General features: G+C 47.5%; 1 protein-coding gene across 1 annotated transcript in view; it reads left to right on the top strand.

The window, feature by feature from the left end:
• The first annotated feature begins 12,485 nt into the window (after positions 1-12,485).
• VAX1 (ventral anterior homeobox 1) overlaps positions 12,486-15,969 on the top strand; it is a 65,157-nt gene continuing 61,673 nt past the window's right edge. The window contains exon 1 of the mRNA XM_069754397.1: positions 12,486-12,711. Coding sequence (XP_069610498.1) covers positions 12,486-12,711 — 226 coding nt within the window. The remainder of the gene's footprint in view (positions 12,712-15,969) is intronic.

Here is a 15,969-nt window from a genome sequence, read left to right as displayed (position 1 = left end):
GGATACCGCCGCAACGTAGTGCAGGCGAGGTTCCGTTTCGTTCTGTTCTTGTCGCTAAGTCTCTGCCAGGTTCCCACGCCTGACAGGGACCCCTCTGAAGTCTCCCCCACAACACCCCCTGCCACGGGATGTTGCCAGGGCAAAACCCAGCCAGCTTCTGTCTAACTTCCTATCCAACCCCTAGTTTTACCAGTGTGAGGAGTGGCCTAATAAATAAAACCTTTTGCTCCCCCTAGTGGCCGGAGTGTGAAGTGTAATGTGTGCTGGTGATACCTGGTCAGATGAACTCCTTTAGTGCCATCAGACGTACCGCTGCTCCCCTTAGTGGCAGAGCGACATTACTGCAACGACCAGGTCTCTGGGGCGCTGCACTGACATACTTTCCAAAGAGTCTAAACAAAAGGTTACAGCTACAATCTTTGCTCCATATCAGATATTTGGCACTGAACCTTTAAAACAACAAATAATTCCAACACTACAAGCATGGCACATTGACTCAGGAGCAACAAGTCCTAAGACATGCCATAGAAGATTTTGCAGAGAACTTGGCTTAAATAAGAATAGAATAAAGACAGAAGGTTCTTGGCATGGAGTCGTCACGTTCCCCAGTAATAAAGCATAGAATGCAGCCATACCAGTAAAGGACGTGTTGCAAATTCCTACTCTAGAAGGAGGGCTGTTACTCACTCCGTGCTGCTGATGTCATCTCCTCCTAGTGCTGCCGACATCACTCCCTGCTGCAAACACCATCTCCTCCTAGTGCTGCCGATATCACTTCCTGCTGCTGAGGTCATCTCCTCCTAGTGCTGCCAACATCACTCCCTGCTGCTGTGGTCATCTCCTCCTAGTGCTACCGATATTGCTTCCTGCTGCTGAGGTCATATCCTCCAAGTGCTGCCAACATCACTCCCTGCTGCTCAGATCATCACCTCCCAGTGCTGCCAATATCACTCCCTACTGCTGAGGTCATCTCCTCCTAGTGCTGCCAACATCACTCCCTGCTGCTGAGGTCATCTCCTCCTAGTGCTACCGATATTGCTTCCTGCTGCTGAGGTCATCTCCTCCAAGTGCTGCCAACATCACTCCCTGCTGCTCAGATCATCTCCTCCCAGTGCTGCCAATATCACTCCCTACTGCTGAGGTCATCTCCTCCTAGTGCTGCCAACATCACTCCCTGCTGCTGAGGTCATCTCCTCCTAGTGCTACCGATATTGCTTCCTGCTGCTGAGGTCATCTCCTCCAAGTGCTGCCAACATCACTCCCTGCTGCTCAGATCATCTCCTCCCAGTGCTGCCAATATCACTCCCTACTGCTGAGGTCATCTCCTCCTAGTGCTGCTGACATCACTCCCTGCTGCTGAAGTCACCTCTTCCTAGTGCTGCCGACAACACTCCCTGCTGCTGAAGTCACCTCTTCCTAGTGCTGCCAACATCAGCTCCTCTTAGTTCTGCTCACATCACTCCCTGCTGCTGACGTCATCTCCTCCAAGTGCTGCTGACATCACCCCCTGCTACTGATGTCATCTACTTTTAGTGCTTCCGATATCACTCCATGCTGCTGACATCATCTCCTCCTAGTGCAGCCAACAACGCTCACTGCTGCTGACATCACTCCTACAGCTGACAACTCCTCCTAGTGCTGACGACATCACTCCCAGCTGCTGACGTTAGATACTCTTATTGCTGCTGACATTACTCCCTGCTGTTGTCAGCTCCTCCTAGTATTGTTGATATCATTCCCTGCTGCCATGATCTCATCCTATTGTTGCTGAAGTCATGTCCTTTTGGTGCCGACATCACTCCCTGATGCTGACGTCAGCTCCTCCTAGTGCTGCTGACACAAATCACAGGGAGGATATCTTTATCATCCCCACCTCTGAAACCAATATGTTATGAACCGGGGTTGTTTGGTTGCCCTAGTTCTTTTCTGAAGGGGATTTATCTATGTCCCATTTCCCAGTTCCGGTTTGGAACTTGCAGCTCTCTGGTACCCCCTTTACCCCCAGGTCAGACAGGGTACTGCACCTAGGGTAATTAGTCGCCAGATAGGCTGCCTTATTATGTACTGGCTAATGGGCACACTGCAGCGAAGGAGATATAACTACTCCCACTCAGGTGGGAACAATAATTAATTATCAACGCCTTCCGTCGCTACCAGGTTTACCAAAGGCACAGGACAAATCCCCTGCCACCGGCTCCAATTTCTTAATTAATAACGGGTCCGGAGCCAATCCAATTAATAGCGTAATTCACTTCAGAGGACGTGACAATACGTTATAGAGCAAGGAGAAACAAAGCTAGTAATTTTATATATTTTACTCCAAAAGATAGGCAGTGTTTCAGTGTTTACAGCAGTGTAAAAAGATATTATAAAAGAAAACAATTATATTTATGTTCAGAATGATTTGAAATACAAAGGGATTAACGGAAGAAAATAGACTTACAGTTCTTTCATATCATTTAATAGCAGACCATGTGGCTCGGGGAAGGGCGACGCATCAAGATGCATTACAGATGTATCTCGCATCTAGACCCTGGACAAAAGATTCATGAAGACTGAGGTCTCACTCACTTATCCCTGTGTCCAGAACCAAGGCACTCCCCCTGTGGTGACCTCACTCAGAGGCTGAATACTCCCCTTTCTTAAAATTTTGAAAAGCCATTTTTACATATATCTTGGCGTATGAACCTTGTAGAAGAAAGACAAAGTTATCACTGGGGGGGTTGGGGGTAATTTAAGTATAAACACATCTTGGCTATAAGCCCCAGTTAAGCAGTAATGCGTTTCTCAATTTCTGCTAAGGGCTGATCTCCCAAAACCCACTAGTTTGGAGCCCTGTCCCTGCGGTTTCCAGAAATATGAACTGCCTATTTCTGTGAATATCCTGTTTTGATATATTTGGTCTTAAAGGACCACTGTAGCTACACATAGGGATTGCCATGCCTTGCTATTCTTTACTTTCGGTTTCACAGCTGTAAGCAAAGACATTCCTGAGGGAGGGGGGAAAATAACATAGTAACATAGTAACATAGTAACATAGTTAGTAAGGCCGAAAAAAGACATTTGTCCATCCAGTTCAGCCTATATTCCATCATAATAAATCCCCAGATCTACGTCCTTCTACAGAACCTAATTGTATGATACAATATTGTTCTGCTCCAGGAAGACATCCAGGCCTCTCTTGAACCCCTCGACTGAGTTCGCCATCACCACCTCCTCAGGCAAGCAATTCCAGATTCTCACTGCCCTAACAGTAAAGAATCCTCTTCTATGTTGGTGGAAAAACCTTCTCTCCTCCAGACGCAAAGAATGCCCCCTTGTGCCCGTCACCTTCCTTGGTATAAACAGATCCTCAGCGAGATATTTGTATTGTCCCCTTATATACTTATACATGGTTATTAGATCGCCCCTCAGTCGTCTTTTTTCTAGACTAAATAATCCTAATTTCGCTAATCTATCTGGGTATTGTAGTTCTCCCATCCCCTTTATTAATTTTTGTTGCCCTCCTTTGTACTCTCTCTAGTTCCATTATATCCTTCCTGAGCACCGGTGCCCAAAACTGGACACAGTACTCCATGTGCGGTCTAACTAGGGATTTGTACAGAGGCAGTATAATGCTCTCATCATGTGTATCCAGACCTCTTTTAATGCACCCCATGATCCTGTTTGCCTTGGCAGCTGCTGCCTGGCACTGGCTGCTCCAGGTAAGTTTATCATTAACTAGGATCCCCAAGTCCTTCTCCCTGTCAGATTTACCCAGTGGTTTCCCGTTCAGTGTGTAATGGTGATATTGATTCCTTCTTCCCATGTGTATAACCTTACATTTATCATTGTTAAACCTCATCTGCCACCTTTCAGCCCAAGTTTCCAACTTATCCAGATCCATCTGTAGCAGAATACTATCTTCTCTTGTATTAACTGCTTTACATAGTTTTGTATCATCTGCAAATATCGATATTTTACTGTGTAAACCTTCTACCAGATCATTAATGAATATGTTGAAGAGAACAGGTCCCAATACTGACCCCTGCGGTACCCCACTGGTCACAGCGACCCAGTTAGAGACTATACCATTTATTACCACCCTCTGCTTTCTATCACTAAGCCAGTTACTAACCCATTTACACACATTTTCCCCCAGACCAAGCATTCTCATTTTGTGTACCAACCTCTTGTGCGGCACGGTATCAAACGCTTTGGAAAAATCGAGATATACCACGTCCAATGACTCACCGTGGTCCAGTCTATAGCTTACCTCTTCATAAAAACTGATTAGATTGGTTTGACAGGAGCGATTTCTCATAAACCCATGCTGATATGGAGTTAAACAGTTATTCTCATTGAGATAATCCAGAATAACATCCCTCAGAAACCCTTCAAATATTTTACCAACAATAGAGGTTAGACTTACTGGCCTATAATTTCCAGGTTCACTTTTAGAGCCCTTTTTGAATATTGGCACCACATTTGCTATGCGCCAATCCTGCGGAACAGACCCTGTCGCTATAGAGTCCCTAAAAATAAGAAATAATAGCTTAGTGGCTTAGAATTTCATCGTGCATAACATGTTATTATATTACATTATGCACCCCTTCTGAGGATCATCATTATCGAAATGCTCGTCAAGGGGTACACTGGGCTATTTCTGAATTTCAGGTATGACTGCCCCTAGCTTTCACCCGTTTACATTATATAGATTGACTATGTGGTCTTAAAGCTATGGTGTGCACTATTTGTTCCTGGTTTCCTCTGTGATTTTTTACTTTTCTTCTCTAACCACACTTGTGTTCTATTATGCTTACAAGGAGTTAATCAGGAACAAATTCCAACAGTGTCTGGAGCTCTAACATTATTAATTTATTATATTTTTGTGTCTTAAATCACTTTGCATAGCACAATTATTTTTGCACTTTGCACTTTATTTACTAATTTGAGCTATTTGGCAATAATCCCTGTATACTCGTTTTAAAGGCACATATATATATATATATATATATATATATATATATGTGTGCCTTTAAATGATATATATATCATCTTATCATGTGTTTTAGGTAATATCTATTCTCTCCTGACTTAAGTGCTTATCATTTGTCCAGTGCTTTGCTATTTCCATTTCTGCATGGTTTGTCTCCATCTCCAACAAAAAATGTTTTATGAACAGGTTTTTTTATTATAAATGTAAATAAAGTTTTAAGATAGTTTAACCAGTTTACATGCATTTTAAAACGTTTGTATATCTAACCAATTTGCTGTTGTTTTTGTTTTCCCAGTCTGGGAGTACTGGATTTAATGGGGAAGGGGGGAGTGTAACACCCCAGGTTCCTGGTTGTTACAGTGGCATTGCTTTCCTCACGGGGAGAGTAATGTCATGCTTGGAAGTGATGAAGGATCTCTTTTATCAGGTAATCACAAACATGCAACATGTTCATACTCCAGGCCAGAAGGGGGAGCTCTGATCCAGCTTGTGGGTGGATTCACTATATATATATTCTGGTCTGGAAGGAAAGTGAGGTCAGTCTGTCAGAGAGACAGAGGAGAGAGGAAGGGAGGGGCTGTGCAGCCACGAGAAGTACTGCAGCTCCTGGAAAGAGAGAAAGGAAAGCAGAACTGATTGTAGAGAGCGTGAAGGAGGAAAGAAGTAAAGATGAAGTTAAGAGCTGGAGAGAGAAGCTGCGACTGGGCTTCCTCCACGCTGAGCGCAGATACTGGTAGCCAGAAGACTGAGATTCTGTAGTATTCTACATCTCACAGCAGGAACCGGCGGGAAAGCAGATTGCAAGTTACCTGTCCACCATACACCTGAAGACACAGTAATGCATAGAGCCTGGGTCGTGATAGAGATCCTTTAAAAAGGCTTGAGTTACCTGTCATACAGGTATTCTCCTACCTAATAGAGGACAGAGAGATAGCGTGAGGACCTTGTGTGAGGTCTAGGGCAGCAAGGGACTACAACACCACAGCGTTGGAAGGAAGGCTTCCAACCCCACCTGGTAAGGAGGATTCCAGATTCGCTTCCAAGCAGGCCGGACCATACCTGTACCTGTGATCTGGTACCCTGTACTGTGGCTGCCTGAACCTTCTGTAAAAAGGTAAAGAGACTGCAACCCTATGTCCTTCGTTTCTTTCTATACCACCTACAACCTGTCCCCACTACACTGGGAGCCCTGGGGACCCAGGTTCACCTGTGGGAAGTCATGCCATCATTGCTGCCATAACATCACCCCAGACGACCCCTTTAAGCGGCGTCGGTCATCACTGACTGAGAACCACAGGTGGCGTCACGAGCAAACTTTATTCACAAAATCCTTTTAAAGACATTTGTAACACCCCAGGTTTCTGGTTGTTACAGTGACATTGCTTTCCTCATGGGGAGAGTGATGTCACGCTTGGAAGCGAGGGAGGATCTTCTCTATCAGGTACACATAAGCATACAACATGTTCACACTCCAGGCCAGAAGGGGGAGCTCTGGTCCAGCTTGTGGGTAGATCCTCTAGATATATTCTGATTTGGAGGGAAAGTCAGTCAGTCGGTCAGAGAGACAGAGGAGAAGGAAGCAAAGAGGCTGTGTAGCCACGAGAAGTGCTACAACTCCTAGGGAAAGAGATAGATGAACAGATTGTAGAGAGCGTGTTGGAGAAGCGAAGCACAGGAGAGTGAGAACTGGGGAGGACAGTTGCTACTGACCTACCTCCCTACAGAGCGCAGACACCGGTAGCCGGAAGACCGAGCTTGTGAGGGACTCCAAGACTTACAGCAGCCACCTGTCCGCCCTGACACCTGGAGACACAGTGGTGCATAGAGCCCGAGTCATGATAGAGACCCTATATAAAGGCTCAAGCCAACTGTCATACGGGTTAGTGTCCCACATTTAAGGAGGACAGAGAGAACAGTGAGGACCTTGACAGAAGCCATAGGCAACAAGGGACTACACCACAGTGCTGGTAGGAAGGCTTCTAACTCCACCTGGTAGAGGGAACTCTGAACTCACTTCCAAGCCGGCCGGACCCTGCCTGTACCTGTGATCTGGTGCCCTGGACTGTGGCTGCCTGAAATCTTCAGTAAACCAGGCACAAAGACTGCAAACCTGTGTCTTTTGTTTATTCTGGCACCCCACCACTCTTGCCAAACACCCTTGAGCCCTGGGGACCCTGCTTCACCTGTGGGAAGTTATACCATCTTAACTGCAGCACCATCGCTACCAGAGCACCTCTCTAAGCAGCGTCGGTCACTTCTGACCAAGAACCACAGGTGGCGTCACGAACACAAACTTTATTCAAACCCCTTTAAGGACCTTCCCTTTACTTGGGCGCCCAGGACCATGGACAGAGTCGCCGTCACCATGACCTACTCTTTAACAAAGACCGGACCCAGTACCGAGTACCCATAGGCTCTGGCTGGGCGCTCTACATTCCCTTTTACTTGGGCATCCACAGCCACAGACCGGGTCACCGCCACCATGACACATCCCCTATAAGTACCGCACCTGGAATCAAGTACCCCACGGCCCTGGCGGGCGTTCCAGTAGCGCTGCTAAGGTTTGGGAACCTATGACTGTGCACCTCCTCCTATGCTGTGCTGAACATTTTCTATACCCTAGTAGTGCTGCTGACATCACTCACTGCTGCTGACGTCAGCTCCTCCTAGTGCTGCTGACATCATTCCCTGCTGCTGACATCAGCTCCTTCAATAGCTGCTGAGTCATGACATCACACCCTGCTGCTGACATCAGCTCCTCCTAGTGCTGCTGATATCACTCCCTGCTGCAGAGATCAGCTCTTCATAGCGCTGCTGATATCAGTCACTGCTGCTGACATCAGCTCCTCCTAGTGCTGCTGATATCACTACCTGCTGCAGACATCAGCTCTTCATAGCGCTGCTGATATCACTCACGGCTGCTGACATCAGCTCCTCCGAGTGCTGCTGATATCACTCCCTGCTGCAGACATCAGCTCTTCATAGCGCTGCTGATATCACTCCCTGCTGCTGACATCAGCTCCTCCTAGTGCTGCTGATATCACTCCCTGCTGCTGACATCAGCTCCTCCTAGTGCTGCTGATATCACTCACTGCTGCTGACATCAGCTCCTCCTAGTGCTGCTGATATCACTCCCTGCTGCTGACATCAGCTCCTCCTAGTGCTGCTGATATCACTCACTGCTGCTGACATCAGCTCTTCATACTGCTGCTATCACTCCCTGCTGCTGACATCAGCTCCTTCAATAGCTGCTGATATCACTCCCTGCTGCTGACATCAGCTCCCACTAGTGCTGCTGATATCACTCGCTGCTGCTGACATCAGCTCTTCATAGCGTTGCTGACATCATTCCCTGCTGCTGACATCAGCTCCTCCTAGTGCTGCTGATATCACTCCCTGCTGCCGACATCAGCTCTTCATAGCGTTGCTGACATCATTCCCTGCTGCTGACATCAGCTCCTCCTAGTGCTGCTGATATCACTCCCTGCTGCCGACATCAGCTCTTCATAGCGTTGCTGACATCATTCCCTGCTGCTGACATCAGCTCCTCCTAGTGCTGCTGATATCACTCCCTGCTGCAGACATCAGCTCCTTCTAGTGCTGCTGATATCACTCCCTGCTGCAGACATCAGCACCTCCCAGTGCTGCTGTTATCATTCCCTGCTGCTGACATCAGCTCCTCCTAGTGTTGCTGATATCACTCCCTGCTGCAGACATCAGCTCTTCATAGCGTTGCTGATATCATTCCCTGCTGCTGACATCAGCTCCTCCTAGTGCTGCTGATATCACTCCCTGCTGCAGACATCAGCTCCTCCTAGTGCTGCTGATATCATTCCCTGCTGCTGACATCAGCTCCTCCTAGTGCTGCTGATATCACTCCCTGCTGCCGACATCAGCTCTTCATACCGTTGCTGACATCATTCCCTGCTGCTGACATCAGCTCCTCCTAGTGCTGCTGATATCATTCCCTGCTGCTGACATCAGCTCCTCCTAGTGCTGCTGATATCACTCCCTGCTGCCGGCATCAGCCCCTTCTAGTGCTGCTGATATCACTCCCTGCTGCAGACATCAGCACCTCCCAGTGCTGCTGTTATCATTCCCTGCTGCTGACATCAGCTCCTCCTAGTGCTGCTGATATCACTCCCTGCTGCCGACATCAGCTCTTCATAGCGTTGCTGACATCATTCCCTGCTGCTGACATCAGCTCCTCCTAGTGCTGCTGATATCACTCCCTGCTGCCGACATCAGCTCTTCATAGCGTTGCTGACATCATTCCCTGCTGCTGACATCAGCTCCTCCTAGTGCTGCTGATATCACTCCCTGCTGCCGACATCAGCTCTTCATAGCGTTGCTGACATCATTCCCTGCTGCAGACATCAGCACCTCCCAGTGCTGCTGTTATCATTCCCTGCTGCTGACATCAGCTCCTCCTAGTGTTGCTGATATCACTCCCTGCTGCAGACATCAGCTCTTCATAGCGTTGCTGATATCATTCCCTGCTGCTGACATCAGCTCCTCCTAGTGCTGCTGATATCACTCCCTGCTGCAGACATCAGCTCCTCCTAGTGCTGCTGATATCATTCCCTGCTGCTGACATCAGCTCCTCCTAGTGCTGCTGATATCACTCCCTGCTGCCGACATCAGCTCTTCATACCGTTGCTGACATCATTCCCTGCTGCTGACATCAGCTCCTCCTAGTGCTGCTGATATCATTCCCTGCTGCTGACATCAGCTCCTCCTAGTGCTGCTGATATCACTCCCTGCTGCCGGCATCAGCCCCTTCTAGTGCTGCTGATATCACTCCCTGCTGCAGACATCAGCACCTCCCAGTGCTGCTGTTATCATTCCCTGCTGCTGACATCAGCTCCTCCTAGTGCTGCTGATATCACTCCCTGCTGCAGACATCAGCTCTTCATAGCGCTGCTGATATCATTCCCTGCTGCTGACATCAGCTCCCGCTAGTGCTGCTGATATCACTCCCTGCTGCCGGCATCAGCCCCTTCTTTTGCTGCTGATATCAGTCTGTGCTTCCGACAACGTCAGCTCCCACTGCTGCTTTCACTGTAGTATAATTTCCTGCTGTAGATGTGACTCATTGATTCTAATGTCTCTCCGTGCTGCAGCCATCATTCCTTGAGGCTAATGTAACTCCTCCCCGTTGACATCACTCCCTGCCTGAATATACAGTCAATTTCCACAGCAGTTATCCTCCTGTTGATGACATCACTCCCCGCAGATGAGGTCACTCCCTTACCGCTGCTGGTGTAATATTTGAGGCCATTAGAGCAGACCGTACGTCTGCTCCCCGATGTGTTCTCCTCGGATTATTTGTGGGTGTTCACAGCTCCCGTGGCGCTTGTACCCTGCGGACCCCTCCTGCCCACACCTCAGGCTGTGTAATAACAGAATATCTTCTGCTCTCCTGGAAATGTAACAATTTCCCCTTCTGACACATTTTTACCATTTTTATATGGCCAGATCCCAGTAATGATGGGATCCTGTCCCTCCCAGTATAACTCAACCTTGGAATATGTCTGCTAAAAATAAATCTCATCCCGTCTGTTTCATCCCTGCAGAACTTGTGTCCTGAGAGTGGCGCGGCCCTCCAGGGGTTAATATGTGGCCCCTGGTAAGAGCTGACTTGACTTTGTTGCACCTCCACCTCTCCGCCCAGAACTCAGCTCCTTATTCTGCATGGTGGAGTTTGCCCCCTTTCCCCTGACAGGCCGGATAGTTAACACCCGGCCCCATTAGATAATTGCCTTCTCTCAGCCCATTCTCCTTAATTCATAAAGCAGTTGAATGAGCAGGTCTGCGAGGAGGGGTCCAGTGCAAGGTGGCGAGGAGCGCTCCAGCCGCCCTTCACAAGGCCAGTGATTTGAATTGAGCCATTGTGGCCTAATCAATGCTTTATTGGATTACTGGCTGCGCCTCTCAGAGATGTGGGGCTAGGACAATAGGTGGCTTCTGCCTGGAGAACTTTCTGCTGTTCCCCAGAGGACTGTGTGCCCATACCAGCACCTCAGCCGCCTTCTGGATGGTCAGATGAGCCGAGCCACTCAGACCCCCATCTCCGGACATGAGAAGTTGAGGACGGGAACCGGAGGCAGCAACAGACACTGGGACCATTCCAGAGATCCTTCAATGAGCCGCTGATCTCCTCCGAGACCACACATTCCAACAAAAGAGGATAATTTGGTGTCATCAGAGGACTGGAAGGCTGGAATAAATACCGGGCACGGGGCTGACACCCTGCAATGAGGACTTGTCTGACCACTGTTGGCTGAATGCAACCTCATTCCCTCTGCTCAGTCGATGGGACCCCTCACATCTTTTCTCACTCATTGGGTCCCCTACCCTCTTCTCTCTATCTCGTTAGGACCCCTCATATTGTTTCCACTGTTCTAGGGACCCTTCCTCTCCTCTCAGTCACTGGGACCATTCATTCCCTGTGCTTAGTCGCTGGGTTCCCTGATGACCACTGCATAGTTTCTGAGTTACTGCATCTCCTCTGCTCAGTCACTGGGACCCCTCGCCTCCTCTACTCGGCCACGGGGATTCCTCGGCTCCTCTCCTCGGTCACTGGGACCCTTTGCCTCCTCTTCTCAGTCACGGGGACCCCTCACCTCCTCTCCTTGGTCATTGGGAACCCTCGCCTCCTCTCCTCGGTCACTGGGACCCTTTGCCTCCTCTCCTCAGTCACGGGGACCCCTCACCTCCTCTACTTGGTCATTGGGACCCCTCGCCTCCTCTCCTCGGTCATTGGGACCCTTTGCCTCCTCTCCTCATTCACGGGGACCCCTCACCTCCTCTACTTGGTCATTGGGACCCCTCGCCTCCTCTCCTCGGTCATTGGGACCCCTCACCTCCTCTCCTTGGTCATTGGGACCCCTCGCCTCCTCTCCTCAGTCACTCTGACCCTTACATCCTCTCCCCGGTCCCCGGAGTCCATAATGATGTCTGCGTAGTTGCTGGGGCCCTTCATCCCTTGTAGCCCTTTATTCTCTCGCAGGTCACTGGAGCCCTTATATCCTTTTCTCCGCACTGAGGCCCCTCATCTCCTCTGCTATGTGGGTCTCCTCAAACTCTTCTTGGTGACTGGGGCGACTTCATCAATGATTTGGGTCCCTTCATTTATTTTCCTGTCATTGGGGTCTCTCCTTAATCGATCTGATTGTCTGCACCCTCCCCTTGATAATTAGAGCCCCTCACCCCGCTCATCATTGTGGCCCTCCATCCTTTGGTGTCAGTGATTTGGGCCCCTCATCTCCCTTCCTTAATAATTAGGGTCCCTCATCATCTCTTGTCATTGATTGGGGCCACTTGACATCTCCTCCATCTGCAGATGGTCTGGTGCATTGATGAGGAGACCTCAGTGTGGAGGCTGCAGACTCCTCGCACTCCGCGCATCCTCCAGCTCATGTAGCGCAGACAGCTCGTGTGCTCAGTGCTGGACGCGTTCAGGAAGCAGCTGTACTGCGCCCGATTAGCGCCCCATCACCAATCTATGTTTGGGAGGGTGCACAGCATGGACCTGAGGGAGGAGAACATCTGCAGCTCAAATCCCGGGCACAAGGAGGGCAAGGACCACAGGGACTCTCAGTCGGGCATCCCCAGTCCATATCTCAAGGATCAAACACAGGGCACCTACTCCTCGGCCCCGGGAGCCTCCGACCCCTGCGCCAAAAGCAAGAGCACAGACCCGGACTACTGCAGGAGGATCCTGGTGCGAGGTAACCCCCAATGTCCCCCATGTGTCCACATACACCCAACCACACACGTGCAGCCACATGTACGACCTTAGAGATCTGTCCCATGTAAACTTCACTCCTTACACCTTCCTCATACGCATTCCTCCCTAACCCGCCGTACACCTCCATATAGCTCCCCACACGCACCCTATATATACCCTTATATACATTATGTGCCTCCGTCACACCTTCATACCTCACTCATACAGGGGCCCTTATATGTAGGCGATACATGTAGGGTATAAAGCTTTATACTTCAGTAACCCTTCATAGCCACATCTGTGTGCCGGGACCTATATACGCTCCGTCATACTCACAGCATATATTAACCCTTTATACCTCTATACGTACCTTCATGCGCGTGCTCTATATTACCCCTGAATGACCCTTTACTCTGCACACGGCTGCATAACTGTTCATGTGCAGACCGCCATACAACGACTCTGTATAAAGCCGCTATCCATGCCTCCATACTTCCATATATCCCTATTCGCACCTTCAAACCCTCGTTCTCTATACATTGTGTAGGAGACGCTACGTCTTCAAATCCCTTTAAGGCTCAATAGCTGCTTCCATATGGCTCCGTATACCATCATACATGCACCTATAGAAAGCGTTTCATACCGCGCCCACCTCTATCACCCGTTACATGTACCTATCCCTATACAGACCGTCATATACTCACTGAAGCAAAATGTATACACAGTATATAAATCCATACACTCACCCTGCATATTAACCCTTACATTCACACACCTCTGTATTCCTCGCCCTATATAGATAACTTACATCCGTCCTGATACACGCTGCTGTATATACACCTTCATGCACATTAACTTGTATATACGTAGCTCCGACATGCCTATGTATACATGCTCCCTATATACACATACCTCCATTCACGTGCTCTATATATTAACTAATACATAAATTACTCCATACACTGTCATACACTCCTATATACCATCCTCTATACACACCTTCATACACTCGCTCTATATAGACTGCTGTATACTCCTATATACCATCCTCTATACAAACCTCATATACTCGCTCTATATAGACTGCCATATACTCCTATATACCATCCTCTATACACACTTCATACACTTGCTCTATATAGGCTGCCATATACTCCTATATACCATCCCCTATACACACCTTCATACACTCGCTCTATATACACTGCCATATACTCCTATATACCATCCTCTATACACACCTTCATACACTCGCTCTATATAGACTGCCATATACTCCTATATACCATCCTCTATACACACCTTCATACACTCGCTCTACATAGACTGCCATATACTCCTATATACCATCCTCTATACACACCTTCATACACCCGCTCTATATAGACTGTCATATATTCCTATATACCATCCTCTATACACACCTTCATACACCCACTCTATATAGACTGTCATACACTCCTATATACCATCCTCTATATACACCTTCATACACTCGCTCTATATAGGCTGCCATATACTCCTATATACCATCCTCTATATACACCTTCATACACTCGCTCTATATAGACTGCCATATACTCCTATATACCAACCTCTATACACACCTTCATACACTCGCTCTATATAGACTGCCATATACTCCTATATACCATCCTCTATACACACCTTCATACACCTGCTCTATATAGACTGCTGTACACTCCTATATACCATCCACTATACACACCTTCATACACTCGCTCTATATAGACTGCTGTACACTCCTATATACCATCCTCTATACACACCTTTATACACTCGCTCTATATAGGCAGCCATATACTCCTATATACCATCCTCTATACACACCTTCATACGCTCGCTCTATATAGACTGCCATATACTCCTATATATCAACCTCTATACACACCTTCATACACTCGCTCTATATAGACTGCCATATACTCCTATATACCATCCTCTATACACACCTTCATACACTCGCTCTACATAGACTGCCATATACTCCTATATACCATCCTCTATACACACCTTCATACACTCGCTCTATATAGACTGCCATATACTCCTATATACCATCCTCTATATACACCTTCATACACTCGCTCTATATAGACTGCCATGCAGTCCTATATACCATCCTCTATACACACCTCATACACTCGCTCTATATAGACTGCCATATACTCCTATATACCATCCTCTATACACACCTTCATACGCTCGCTCTATATAGACTGCCATATACTCCTATATACCAACCTCTATACACACCTTCATACACTCGCTCTATATAGACTGCCATATACTCCTATATACCATCCTCTATATACACCTTCATACACTCGCTCTATATAGACTGCTGTACACTCCTATATACCATCCTCTATACACACCTTCATACACTCGCTCTACATAGACTGCCATATACTCCTATATACCATCCTCTATACACACCTTCATACACTCGCTCTACATAGACTGCCATATACTCCTATATACCATCCTCTATACACACCTTCATACACTCGCTCTACATAGACTGCCATATACTCCTATATACCATCCTCTATATACACCTTCATACACTCGCTCTATATAAAATGCTGTATACTCCTATATACCAATCTCTATACACACCTTCATACACTCGCTCTATATAGACTGCCATATACTCCTATATACCATCCTCTATACACACCTTCATACACCCGCTCTATATAGACTGCTGTATACTCCTATATACCATCCTCTATACACACCTTTATACACTCGCTCTATATATAATGCTGTACACTCCTATATACCATCCTCTATACACACCTTCATACACTCGCTCTATATATAATGCTGTACACTCCTATATACCATCCTCTATACACACCTTCATACACCCACTCTATATAGACTGCCATACACTCCTATATACCATCCTCTATATACACCTTCATACACTCGCTCTATACAGACTGCCAGATACTCCTATATACCATCCTCTATACACACCTCATACACCCGCTCTATATAGACTGCCATATACTCCTATATACCATCCTCTATACACACCTTCATACACTCGCTCTATATAGACTGCCATATACTCCTATATACCATCCTCTATATACACCTTCATACACTCGCTCTATATAGACTGCCATATACTCCTATATACCATCCTCTATATACACCTTCATACACCCACTCTATATAGACTGCCATATACTCCTATATACCATCCTCTATATACACCTTCATA

Source organism: Ranitomeya imitator, chromosome 2 (genome assembly GCF_032444005.1).
Source record: "Ranitomeya imitator isolate aRanImi1 chromosome 2, aRanImi1.pri, whole genome shotgun sequence".
Lineage (NCBI taxonomy): Eukaryota > Metazoa > Chordata > Amphibia > Anura > Dendrobatidae > Ranitomeya > Ranitomeya imitator.
This window is presented reverse-complemented; position numbering and strand designations above follow the sequence as displayed.